The sequence below is a fragment of the Epinephelus fuscoguttatus genome, linkage group LG21, assembly GCF_011397635.1.
Source record: "Epinephelus fuscoguttatus linkage group LG21, E.fuscoguttatus.final_Chr_v1".
Taxonomy (NCBI): domain Eukaryota; kingdom Metazoa; phylum Chordata; class Actinopteri; order Perciformes; family Serranidae; genus Epinephelus; species Epinephelus fuscoguttatus.
Genome location: NC_064772.1, coordinates 29,437,257 through 29,450,578, shown reverse-complemented (window position 1 = coordinate 29,450,578; position 13,322 = coordinate 29,437,257). Strand labels below are relative to the sequence as shown.

Below are 13,322 nucleotides of genomic sequence, written 5' to 3'. Positions count from 1 at the left end.
GTTGTATGAGGTACTTATCCATATCAGTGTGTTACCAACAGTAGATGACGGACAACATGCCCCAGTTTAGAGGAGCAAGCAGGAGTACCGCCACAGAAGCTAAGGAATGTACTGCTGTGGACTGGATCAGAAGCAAAATTTTGAGTTTGAGGGTATGCTATATTTAGAATATTTCCTCTGCTTTACCTCGCCATCAGACAGCTCTTTTTGACAGGGAACTAAAGCCAGTATCTATGTTCTCTTTAAAGCCACCAGACTCCTTTGACATAAGCAGTAATTTTTCCACACAGAACACAAGAGGTGCTGCTGTAGCACTGCCTCGATTACATTACTAAAGTCACACAATAACACAAACAAACTGATCGAGGCAGCTTTAGACCAAAAACTACTGTGCTTTAAAGATAAAGGAATAAAGGAATATAATGGCTTCAGTTCCATGTTGGAAAGGCCATCTGACAGAAAGGTAAAGCAGTGAAAATAATCTCAATATAGCATACACTTAAACTGATATTGATTTTTTTTTACCTCATGCAACCCCACTCCAAAAATAAAAAAAAAATCCCTTAATCCCAGATAAGTAAATGCAACATCCATTATCTAATGTCACTGTCTGTATTGTCTTGTTTTATGTGGAAAACTACTGATATGAATGAAACTGCATCAGAAGCAAGTGGCACGACCAAACCTCGATGGCAGAACTTTACCTATGTCGTAGAATAAGTTCGAGGAGCTGAATATGGTACTAAAAGCTTTGAGAAGACGACTGTGTTTTGCAGCATGTGGAGCAGCACAGAGCTGAGCCTGGTGGGACGAGGTTGTGGAGGCAGAACTGGCTTTTATTCTGGCTTCTATTTGTCCTTAATTTTAGTACATATAAATGCTGCTGCCTCGCTGAACATACTGTGTGTCTTTACACATTATGCCTTTTATGCTTATCTGAAAATGTTACAGTAAATTCATGATTTACACAATGTTCATTGACTGAAGGTCTTAATGTACCCATGACACTGACAAAAATACATGTATAATAAATGTGAGTATATAACCATGTGTAATCACAGCTTGCTATGTAAAATAAAGACTTGTAATAGCCAGAGCGTTATCCTGGACAGCTGCTTACATGACACAAACTGGATTACTGTCAAATTACTGCACCATATGGCTCATTGTATATGATTACTGTAAATGACTGTATGTATTTGTAGAATATGTTTGCACATGTGCACGTGTGTGGATGGCACTTACCTGCAGACCGATGGGACCAGGAGGTCCAGGGAAACCTCTTGAACCTTCATCTCCCTTCTGTCCAAACATACCCTGCTGACCTCGGGGACCAGGCTCTCCATCGGCTCCCTGAGAAAACACACACAAACACACTGTTACTGTGGCCCTCTCTCTTAACGCTGAATGTATTAGCATGTGTTTAAGAATATTTCTAATCTTACAACTACTTGTAAGGCATAAATATTCATATAAACATATGCGTATTGTTTAATGATAAAACACAGAAGGGCCACTAATTAGAAAGCTTTTTAACTTTATGATTTTAAACACCTGGTATCTGATACTTAGTCTTCATCGGGAAAAATCCCCCAGCTCATTGAAAACTAAGTGTTTTAGGGGTCAGTTTGTAAAGCTCATAAGTGGTCCATTACGTTGGTCTCATTAAGACAACTGTACTCACAGCAGGACCTGGGGCACCAATGGGACCTTGAAGACCAGCTGGACCAGGAGGACCCTGAACACAAACAAGAAAAGATTTACACAGATGTTAAAGCACTCATGTATCACTAAATGCTCACTGTTATTTGATGACGGTGTTAGTGTGTGGACAATATGTAACACCACAAACTCTGGCTGGATGTAAATGTGTGTGCAAGTAAGGAATGAAAAGATTTTGCTTCCTGTAACGCACCTGTTCTCCCTTGTCGGCCTTGCTTCCTTTCTGACCGGGCTCTCCAACCTCTCCCTGGGAAAGAGAAACGCACACACAAACAAACAGTCAACCGTCTCAGCTGAGCTTCACTTCCTTTCTAAATGTCAACAGCTTATGAAACAATCATTGAAAACCCTCTGCTTTAGACAAACAACTATTATCTGCAGCTATAACCGTATGGATGCACAAATAAGGAGATGTAACTCTTTGTTGCTCTGTAAACCTCTGCAGGAACATATGTCTGATAGTAACCTTATGGGGCATAATGATCGTAGGAGATGAAAGGAGCGACAGTATTTCACTTTTACATCTCCTCTAATTGTGATTGCTGGCGCATTTGGTTATGAAGATGGATAGGCAACAGTCAGGGGAAGAGAGACATATTTTCCATGCAGATGGCCTGGGTGTGAACATGGGGATGAAGATTGATTGGCAATCTGGTTCAGTCCCAAAACATATCCCAGTTTGGGAATGAAAAAGGACCTGTAACTGGGGCAACAGGATGGGATGGGTTTGGTTTGGCTGACTGACCTTGTCACCATCCTCTCCAGGTGGACCCTGAGGTCCAGCAGGTCCAGGCAGACCAACAGGACCCTGGACGCCGTCACGACCAGCAGGACCTTGAGGCCCTTTCTCGCCCTAAAAGAACAAAGACATTTGTTTTTATTATATTTTGAAAAGTAGCAGAGCTGAAGGTCAAAGGAAGAAAAAGACAGAAATAAACTACATGGGCAACAGAAAGATTTTGTGTCAGCCTCTGTAGCAAGGGAAAAATACTTACAGGTGCTCCCTTTTCTCCAGCAGGACCCGGGGGACCCTGAGGGCCAGGTCTACCAGACAGGCCAATTGGACCAGCTGAACCAGCAGGACCTCTTTCACCAGGAGAACCCTGTGGGAGTGAGAAACAGAGATGATGAGAGGAAGATAAAAAGCAGAACCTGTGTTATGTTTGTTGTGGAGAGAAGGAAACATATTTCAGAGCTTTGTTAGCCTCCCCATAAACATAACCTGAGTATGCTGAACAATAACCACTGCCATTAAGACATCTACAAAGCAAGACCCAACTGAGTCCCACTGCTAATGGATCAACACAGGCATACACACCCACACACACAGACCTCTTTCAAGAGCAAAACGGAGAAAACAGCGGGAGCAACACACAGTAACAGGTGGCTTTTAAGTTCTAATAAAGCAGCGCTGCTCCTTGAAAGCAGCCGGCATTATCTGCTGTCGGGGGGCTGACGTCTTGGTGACTCTCTAAGCTTTGAGCAGCTCACTCCTACTGCTGAAAATGCATTTTTGTCTGAAAGAGGCTGCTGCTGTGTATCAGTAGTATTCAGATACAGGAACTCAGCGCTCACCTAAATCCATAAAACATGACGGTGGAAAACACTCAGCATTCTTTATCTCTGCTGCACTGAATTAACTTAATGTGTATTTCTGCAGCTACACATTTGTACATTTATAAACAATAATTACTAATATCAAATATTAATTTTCTTTGCAACATTCTAAATGTATTCAATTACTTAGCCTGATAAATCAATTTTCCTCAGTGATATACTGTGAAAACAGAGTTTTAGTGTCCTAAAATAAATGTTCAGTTAAGATTAAAAATCCAGTTCAGCATGAAAACATCCCTCGAAACTCAACACCCTATGTTTTCTACCCTACAGTGTAAAGTAAATAACATTTATGTCTAACATTTTCTTTTTTAATTTTAATTATAATCTCTGAAAACGACTACAGGTAAACATCATTTGTATTCACCGATGGAATACAAGGAACATGATGTCTCCATAATTAATACAATATTTATGTGCCAATAGGTAACTAACATTTGTGTGCAGGTTTCTTTAATGCGTGAAATGTGTGGCCTTGAGGAGAAAGAAAGCATTAATGTCCCAGGGCTGTAATTACCGTGGCAGAGAGACATTGCAGCTAGATTATTCAAAACATTTTCCATCAACATGTTTATGCTTACATAAATGCTGAAAATTAGACAGTCAAGGATCTCCTGAGCAGATCATTATGTTCATGTAAAGAGAAGTGGCACTAAGTTCACAATGTTTGCCATGAGCATACCATAAACATGTTATGTGGAAACCTGACTTTATACTGTAATCAGTAATACAACATTTGCAACCTTGACAATGAATGTAATATGTCTAGAGACAATGACAAAGGCCTTAAAGATGATTTAACTTTTTTCTTCTTTCTTATTGTTAATTTCCTTAACAGCTTATCCTGTTGGGGGTCACGGAGGGCTAGAGCCTGTCCCAGCTGACACTGGGTGAGAGGCGGGGTACACCTTGGTCACCAGACTATCACAGGGCTGACACACAGAGACAGACAACCATTCACGCTCAAATTCACACCTACGACCAATTTAAACCCATGCTGACATGGGAAGAACATGCAAACTCTGCAAAGAAAACTCTGTCATGGCAGCAGCAGCCAGTCACGTCCTGCTAACCTCACCACTGACTTTTGTGATGACGCACTCGAGTCTCTGTGACAGTCTAAGAAAAATGAACACAGCAGGCGTAAAGTTCCAGGATACAACCTTTGGGACTGATGAGGCGTGTGTAGGAGCAACGCCCAGGATGACTAGACACTGTGACTCACCATATGGGTGCACTCCTGGCTGTGTGTTTTTGTTGTGTGTGTTTGTTTGTTTGGGTCTGTTTCTGTGTGCCAAGAGGCAATGGAGCAAACAGTCTTGATACCCGGCCACTCTGGCGTGTGATCGCTCCTACGACAAATCGCTGTGTGCAGTGGGAGGAAGTGAAAGTTGGTGATGCTCTCATTGGAAAATTAATAAATAAAACCCTGATTACGTGACCATGATGGCTTAATGAGTTTATGTGTATTACACATGTACTTAGCTCACTCAGTGCAACTGAATTAATTTACTGTGGCTGATTTTCATCATTAATGTCTGCCTTTAACGTCACTGTGGCTGCAGTTCAACAGTTCGTATTTCCCCACAGCACTTCTAGTTCCTGCTTTATTTGAGGAGAAACCTGGGCTCTCCTTTATCTACAGCTACAGTTGTGATGTCCTTGAGCAAGGCACATCACCTAGCTGCTGCAGTGGATTAACTCACAGGGCATCACTAGAATGTGTGAGTGTCTATAAATCCATGAATCTGCAGCACTGCCCAGCCGAAAAAGGAGCACACTACTCAGCCAACCTTACCCGGGGCAATAAAAGTTAAAACAAGTAAATAAATAAGTGTAACTTTCTCTCATAAGTTTGCTTATCCTGCCTCCCCGGTGGTGATGTCAAAAGGAAAGCAAAAGTAAGGATGGCCCCGTAGTTAGCCGAGAGAGAACTGAAGCCACTTTTAAAGCTCTTCCTGTCCAAATGATGTAAACTGCCCTCTGGTGCTTGGCATATGCAGGTCACACTGAAGCATAAAATATACTGTACAGGCCTTCTCGCTAATCAATAACACAAATAAAATATAAAATGTCAGAAAGAAATCCAACACTGAGAGGAAACAGGGGTGCTTTGGTGTCAGCTAACAATATACTTACAACAGGACCAGGTGGACCTTGGGGCCCCTCTCCTCCCTTCAGACCTGCTGGACCCTGAGGAAAAGAAAGAGAGACACACATGAGCACACACTTGATATACTTGTTAAACCCTGTGTAACTTTACATTAGCGTACACGTTCCCTCTACAGCCTCCATCATGCGATGCCAATCCAGTCTGGGCTGTCTACCTTCTTTACTGGTTTGTCACTTGAGTAAAACAACACTAGAAATGTGCTTTGAGTGCATTTAACCTCAGAGCATGACTTGGGGAAGCATCATTGCTGCTATTAACATTTTCATCCTGGTAGACCTCCAGCATGAATCCAAGATCAAAAATACAGTGTGTTGGGAAAAGAAATCCAAAATCCATAAAAGATAACTCAGTAATTTCGGCACGTCTAAAATAATATATCATTACCTCCATAATGTGCTCTTGTGGATATTGTGGCTGGAGAGCGGTGGGATTTATTATTGCACATATATGGATCTGTAAATCATACACGACTCTATGTGTGCCTTTGGGTTTACGATTTCCTCCGTCTCATTCTGCACATGCAAGATTGTGAGTTCTGTCTTGTGCATTCAGGGGTGTGTATAATATGTTGTATGCATGTGTGCTTTCTTCCATGTTTGTCAAAGCCCAAAATCTGTGTGTGTGTGTAGCTCCCTAGTGGGCCACAAAAGAGGACATGGCAGTATGGGTAATGAGTCTCCGTTGGCTGTGGCTGGGTGCTGGAGTAAATTACAGTGGCAGAAAACAATCAGCGGTGTTGCTGGCCTGCAGAGTCTGACTGACCTTGAGGATGCAGGCAGCACAACACTTTCTCTCCCCACAGTATATCCATTCCTCGCCACAACAGTCTAATTGCTCACATTCCCCTCTAAATAATTTATTAAGTAAATAATGCATACAGAGACAAACAGATAACTTTGCTGCCCCCCAAAAAATCCTGGCACTGAGATATGAAAAAAACAATTCAAGTCCTTGAGTTACCAGGGAAAGATTTTGCAAATGGATCCCTAACCAACAATTCCCTACCACTATAAAAGAGGCCCATGATGCATTGCGGCGGTTAAAACAGTGGTGTCGGTGGCAGTGGAGCGATGCGGAGGCACGCCTGTTCATTTGTAAGATGTCGTCTTGGATTTCCTCTGCAATGGGATGATTGCTAGGAGTGAATTCCAGGGCTGGTGTCTCTAATGAAGTGAATGGCTCTAGATAGACGCTGGTTCATTTGTTATGTAGCAATGTTCTGTCACTTTCTACTAGCGAACACATGTAAAGGGAAGCTATGATGAATAGGAGCTCTTACCGTGGCGCCAGGTAAACCTCTTTCTCCAGGGAAGCCACGAAGGCCGGGGGGACCGTCTTTACCAGAGGATCCCTGTGGTCCAGGGTCTCCCTATACAAGCAGTCCCATAATACATTGCATCAGTACAACATTATAATGATCGTATCAATAATTTGCTTTATTACATGTGCAACTGTGATTAAAGTGCATGAGAGCACAACAGAGAACATTTTCTTTTCTCCTGGACAATCACAATACCAACCCCACAAAGCCAGGCTACATCTCACAACCACTGTTTTCTCTACACGACTCATGTGGAAAACATTTTTCAAGGACCAACTGTGTCTGACCAGATAGAAGAAAAGATAACAGCCCAAACAAGTGGTGCATTCGTCCAGGCGGTTGTAAGAAGGGTGACTGTGTGAAGGACAGAACTGTCATCTGTTCTGTTGCCTACCTGAGATGATGCCCATCCAAACAAATTGTCGACTGAGCTTTGCCAGACAAGAAGCAAAACTGGATGCTTTGCCAGGCTACCAAAATAAAATGAGCATTTTTGGTACACAGTGGAAGTGTCCACCTGACAATCAGCTCTATTCCTTTTTATACGGGAAAGTGGTGCATGATGAACACGCTTTCAGCCTTTGACTGTAATTGTTGCTCCAAATATCTCATTGTTTAAATTACACAGAATTACTTGAAAGTACAAAATAAATCAGAGTTTCAGTTTAGTTTTAGTTTGAATTGGTGTTGGCATGGGGTCGGTATCATTTTGGAGATGCAAAGCACATGACAGCTAAGTCTTGTATTTGAGAACTGCTCTGCACTCGGAAAGAAGGTTGGAAATCAGGAGTTAAGAAACGGCTGTCCTACTTAAAGAAGCGTCCTCCTCCTCTGAGCCCTGTGGTGAAATCTGTACATGAAGGTATGTTTCGGAATTTATGTATTCATATAAAGTACTGCACACAGTACACAGCTCGCAGCTGAGTGAGAGAAAAACTCTAAGAAAATATATTGAAAAGTGAAAAATGTCATGAAGATAGAGTATGCACTAATGGCTTTGTACATCCCACCACAATAAGAAGTGTGCTTGTTTTGTAGCTGACATCCATCTTAATGGGCCATTAGCTTCAATTAGTTTGAGGTATGTGTGTTTTCTGTGCATTAATTAACACACTCAATACATAAGTCTCAACTTAAATCAAAACCAATGCAGTATTGCTTTCACATTATCAGCCACAACATTAAACACAAAGATTTCAGGCTTTAAAACTCACTCAAAATGGGAGACAAATTAGTGTTGAAAAGGATACATAACCTTGTGTACTGTACTGATCAAAAGCGAAAAAGCTCAAATCAGAGGTTAAAAAAATCAGTAATGGCTCCACATGACACCAAAAACAAAGCAGACACTTAGCTTTTTTGACTGAAATGAGCAGACAGAGTCCTTGCTACAAGGAAGGTCAATAAGATGTGCAAGCAAAATTTGTTCAGCTTCTGCAGCTGTTTGCATGCCCTCTCCCGTCCCTAACCATCACCTCAGACCTTGAGCTAACTTTTAGAGTTAGTGCCAATAATTGCAGGGCAACCTTGTTTACTTCCTGGTTGGTTTTGTACACCACAACTCTAAAACAAGGACATTTGACTCCAGAAAAAGTTACTTCTGGCTTCGCTGGCTTTTCCTTTGTATTGGCAGGCTGACTTTATCTGCAAACAGGGAGGCACAGAAGAGTGGGCTTGAGAGGTATAAGAGGATTTGGGCTCTGCTGCCAAGACCTCCGCAAAGTGTCCCTGGCATACTGATGCACAGGCCTGAACGGAGTGGGGAGGAATGGGGGGCTGTGAGTAAGGAGGGGTTTGGAGTTAGCCGACGGACTTGATTAAACTGTCTGCTGGGTGAAGACAGAAAGAAAATGAAAGCAGAAGACATGGGTGTTTGAGGGAGGGGATGGGGTGCAGGGGATGCTGAGTGGTCCTGGGAGTCAGGGGTTCGGTTTGGAGCAGCCCATACTTCTACAAAATGGCTTCTTGTCTGCTCCTAATGGGCACTCAATTGCCGGCCAGGGAGAGAATGCAGCCCCAAACCTCAGCTGCTGTATCTTCAGCATTCTCGTATAGCACAGAGAGTATGGGTGAGACCTTGGTGCTTGCTGGGGTGTTTCTGGGTGAATCTACTGCTATAGATTTATTTCTGCTTTCTAACAATTTTATTTAAGCCATCCAGCAGTCTATTGAGCTGCATGTCCTCCAGAAATATAACTGCTTGTGAATGCAGCCGGCTCAATCTGCGAAATCAAATATGTAGGATAATTGCAGCTGCATAAGTTCAATTTACAGCCCACCGCCACGCTGTTGATCTCTCTATCAAGCTCCCTAGCTTCCTCTTGTCAGCATAACTAACACAAATCTAATACAGCTCATAAAAAGTCAGAGCCCACTCCTTTGAGCAAATTACACTGTATATCTGTTACCCACCATAGAAGAGAAAGGAAACAGTAAGGCCAATTCTAGCATGATATGCTACCATAGAAAAACAAATACGTATTGATTTGAGAAGTATAATTGTTCGGAATATTTCTCTCCTCTTCAGTACAGTAAACTGGACACATACCTTGGCTCCCTCTTTGCCAGCAGCACCTGGAAGACCCTGCTCTCCGGGTGGGCCCGGGGGTCCAGGGTGTCCTCTCTCACCAACGGGCCCAGTCTCTCCAGTTGGTCCCTACGATGTCATCACACAGGTGGATATTACTTGCAGTCAAAAATAGCAATGATACAATCTTGGCAGTCTATTTCTAAAATGAGAGCTGTTATGAACAGATGTGAAAATATCCACCTTGTAGTTGCCGTGTATTTATTTTTCTAATAAGACACAAATCATTGAAAACAGTGGTCCACAATACCACTGACACACTGCTTGCTTTACATCTACATACATTAAAATTTTAGCATTGCCCTCAATAGCTGATCACAAAAATCTGTCACATAGCTACCTTTTCTGAAACAATAAGTATTTATGGAGGGGAATAACAATGCCCTCCAGATGTCACATTCAAAAGGTTTTTTTTTTTTTTAATAATAAATGTATTCTTTAAATAATATATCTCCCTTACCTGGGGCCCGACAACACCTCCTGGACCAGGTGGACCAGTTTTTCCTTGGAAACCCTGAAAAAAACATAGTAAATCCTTATTTATACGGTTTATAAAACACACAGATTATCTGTTAAAGCCCAAGTAAAGAAACCATAGGGATTCCACTTGAATTTGTTTTCGCTGATAAGCAGGGATTTAGGTTTGGTATTACCTTGATGTACAAACAAAGAGTTTTCAGGTTATATTCCGAATCAAGTACAGATTCTTTTACATTATAATGCTGGCTGGTAAATAAATGTAGGCAGATACAATCTTAGAGTACATTGATCTCGTCATGACGTGGATATTACATGTTTTTAGCTTTAACTGACAGAAGTAGACACAAACAGGAAACAGAGAGAGAGGTGACATGCAACAAACGACCCTGGCTGGAATCAAACCAGGCCATCAGGATGCCCATTCATGTACTCTGTCAGAGACAGTGGCACAATATTTTACCCTCATGGACCATTTGCATTTGGATCCATTACAATTAACATATGCCTAGCAGAACTGACTGGAGCCAAACTTGTTTACTCGTGAATTACAACATGTTTTCCCACTGGTAAGTTGTTCATGATGTATTTGCTGCACATTTCCCTTCTCCCTAGTATAGAAAGTCTTACTTAAGTGCTTTATGTTACACAAAAGTATTTGGGAAACCATTACAATGAACCTTTAATTTTATATTTTTAACAGTAATACTGTGCTAGAAATGCCAGATCCATAATTTCTTTGGTCTTTTGTATCACATCACTACTAGACAAAGTGTCACATCATGACCTCAGAGTTTGGCCGTTTCAATTAAGATTTACAAAGCAGACAGAACAGAGAGACACAAAGCAGACGAAGGGCACAGAGACATGTCTCTGACAATGACACGAAGCAGATAACTCTTTATGGAGTATTCCAGGTCACAGACATACAGGGATATTCAGATGCTAACAATACATCACTCTTATTAAGAATGATGGGTTCTACATGAACACACACAAAAACAGCACTGATTTTTTTAATGTGAGAGATGTTTTTTGTGCTTTACTCACTGGTTTGAGTGGGATGGAGATCAGTTAGATAAGATTATGTAACAAGTGTTCCTACACCAATCAGAGTTTAGCAATATTTGACTAAAATGTGATAATAATCATAGGTTTGTTTGCTTGTGATGCCAAGTCACAACCATATCCAAGACAACTCCAGTGAAAATCTTATTTCTAACCTTCATGTCCGTACAGTGATGTTTGTTGTTGCAAGACATATGATGAACGAAACAAGCAGTCAAAGCCACGGCTGAGCATTTTTGCCCTGAAAACTGAAAGCACCATCTCCACGCACCGGTCAAGTTTCTTACTGTTTACATCCATGTCTGTGAAAACATGGACGTGTCACACATATCTAACAATGAGCACAGTTTGAGGATTAGTGTCACCAGTTCAGTATCTGACGAAATGTCTCCCCGTCTGTTCCTGAGTTATGACACTGAGTCATTGCCAGAAGTGTTTTATGCAGAATATTATGATGCCACAGTGAAGCTGATCTTTGACCTGTCGGGTATAAAATGTCATCACTTTGTCATCTTATCCTGTTAGAAATTTGTGTGGAAGTTTGTCATAATCAGCTTAAGAGTTCTTGAGTTATGGCCAAAAACATGCATTCTGAGATCAGAGTGATCTTGACCTTTGACCAACAAATCCCTGATCAGTTTATTCTTCAGTCCAAGTGGACTTTGCTTCAAATTTAAAGCTATTGCCTTAAGGTGTTGATGTTGAGATATCATGTTCACTTGAATGAGTAAGACAAAGTCACAGTGACCTTGACCTTTGACCTATGACCACCCAAAACGAATCACTTCATCACTGAGTCTAAGCGGAAATTTCCCTTGCTAAGTTCCCTTGAGGCGTTCTTGACATACTGAGTTCACAACAATGGATACGTACGGACAACCTAAAAACATAATGCCTCCGGCCAAAGCTACTGCCAGCGCAGAGGTATAACAGGGATTCAGACGGCCAGGGTTGGTTACGTCACAAACCTAAGAAACTAAATCTGTCTTAAGAACTTAAACTTTGACTTTTGCTTGTTTTGTTTTGAATATCTATTGTTACATTGACATACTTGAATATACCTGATTTAAAACCAAGTTGGCATAGGCTTTGACTTATCGATAATCATCAATCCTTTTTTTTATATGAATATTATATTATATTATGTAATGACCATTCATGGTGCCAAACCACTGTGAATTTCAACCCAAACTCTGCAACTCTAGCCTAATTTAATCTAGAGTCATTGGTGAACTTTCTGTCTTGCAAATAAGAACTGTGGTGGTTGAGTTTCAAACAATTTGCATTAGATAACAGACAGTTCTTCCCATCAAACTGGTCTAGCAAATTAAGTGTACGCTACTTGCACAGCCCCAACCAATAAAGAGCCAAAGCAAACAAGTAGCTGGTTAATAACGTAGAGCTTCCAACGACAGAAGACCCCTTAAAGTTTCTCTGAGAGTTGATGGGCCAAACCAGAGCTAAAAGACCAGTGAATATTGGGCTTATTTTAGTCTGGTGGCAAGACACATGACTCCAATGGGATAATAATACTGCTCTAACTCTGCTGAATGTGTCATTAGGCATCTGCTAGCTAACACATTAGTCAGTGTGTTTGGGAGTTCCCCTCTCCATGGCTGTCAACAACTGCATGCAGCTTTAACTTTACACATTTTGTTAATCTTTATGTAAGAAAAGAACAATCTGCTTTTTCTGATGAAGCTTTTTTAAATTAACCATTGCTCCATTTTGCTGTTGCTCGCACAAAAAAACCCCACACACATCTACACCATGCATTTTGATTGTGTTACACGTTTACATTCACAGTACATGGTTGATCTGCATTGTAGTACTCCCTAAGGATATGCTTGAGCACGTTCAAACAGCAGAACAGGAAAAGCTAAAACAGATAGAAATTCAGCATCACAAGCATCGACTCCAACACTGGAGCACCAGTCAGATGAACTTGTCTTCCGGGAGAAGAACAATCCAATCTGTACTGGCTTGAATCCTCTTCCAAGTACTCAATGTCCCCTAAATATTAACCCAGTGTGAAGCTTAGCAGTCAGATATTAAGTGAATTAATTCAGCAGCAGTGTGAAGATAAAGAATGATCTGCTAAATGCTGGTTTATTTACTGTTAATTTTACTGATAATTTAATGTTTTATGATAGAATGGTGAGTGAACATTGAAACCAGGGAGTGATTAGCATAAAGCAAACATCAAAATCAGAACTGCAAGGGCAGAGTGTGGGGTGCACACTTTTCCATTTTGACTTTGACTTTCCACTGATTTCCATTTGATCTTGGAGCCTCTAAGTCATCAAACTCTCTACATAACCAGTCTTCACCGAGGTATTGCATTTATAACTCATTTG

The 13,322-nt window shown here is 41.2% G+C and overlaps 1 protein-coding gene across 7 annotated transcripts in view; it reads right to left on the bottom strand.

The window, feature by feature from the left end:
- The window catches only part of col11a1a (collagen, type XI, alpha 1a), a 109,416-nt gene that overhangs the window by 24,426 nt on the left and 71,668 nt on the right, over window positions 1-13,322 (bottom strand). For all 7 annotated transcript variants that reach the window (XM_049565708.1, XM_049565710.1, XM_049565709.1 and 4 more), the window contains 9 exons: window positions 9,881-9,934; window positions 9,382-9,489; window positions 6,792-6,881; window positions 5,479-5,532; window positions 2,718-2,825; window positions 2,468-2,575; window positions 1,916-1,969; window positions 1,685-1,738; window positions 1,246-1,353 (listed from right to left, as the gene is read on the bottom strand). In XM_049565708.1, coding sequence (XP_049421665.1) covers window positions 1,246-1,353; window positions 1,685-1,738; window positions 1,916-1,969; window positions 2,468-2,575; window positions 2,718-2,825; window positions 5,479-5,532; window positions 6,792-6,881; window positions 9,382-9,489; window positions 9,881-9,934 — 738 coding nt within the window. The remainder of the gene's footprint in view (window positions 1-1,245; window positions 1,354-1,684; window positions 1,739-1,915; window positions 1,970-2,467; window positions 2,576-2,717; window positions 2,826-5,478; window positions 5,533-6,791; window positions 6,882-9,381; window positions 9,490-9,880; window positions 9,935-13,322) is intronic.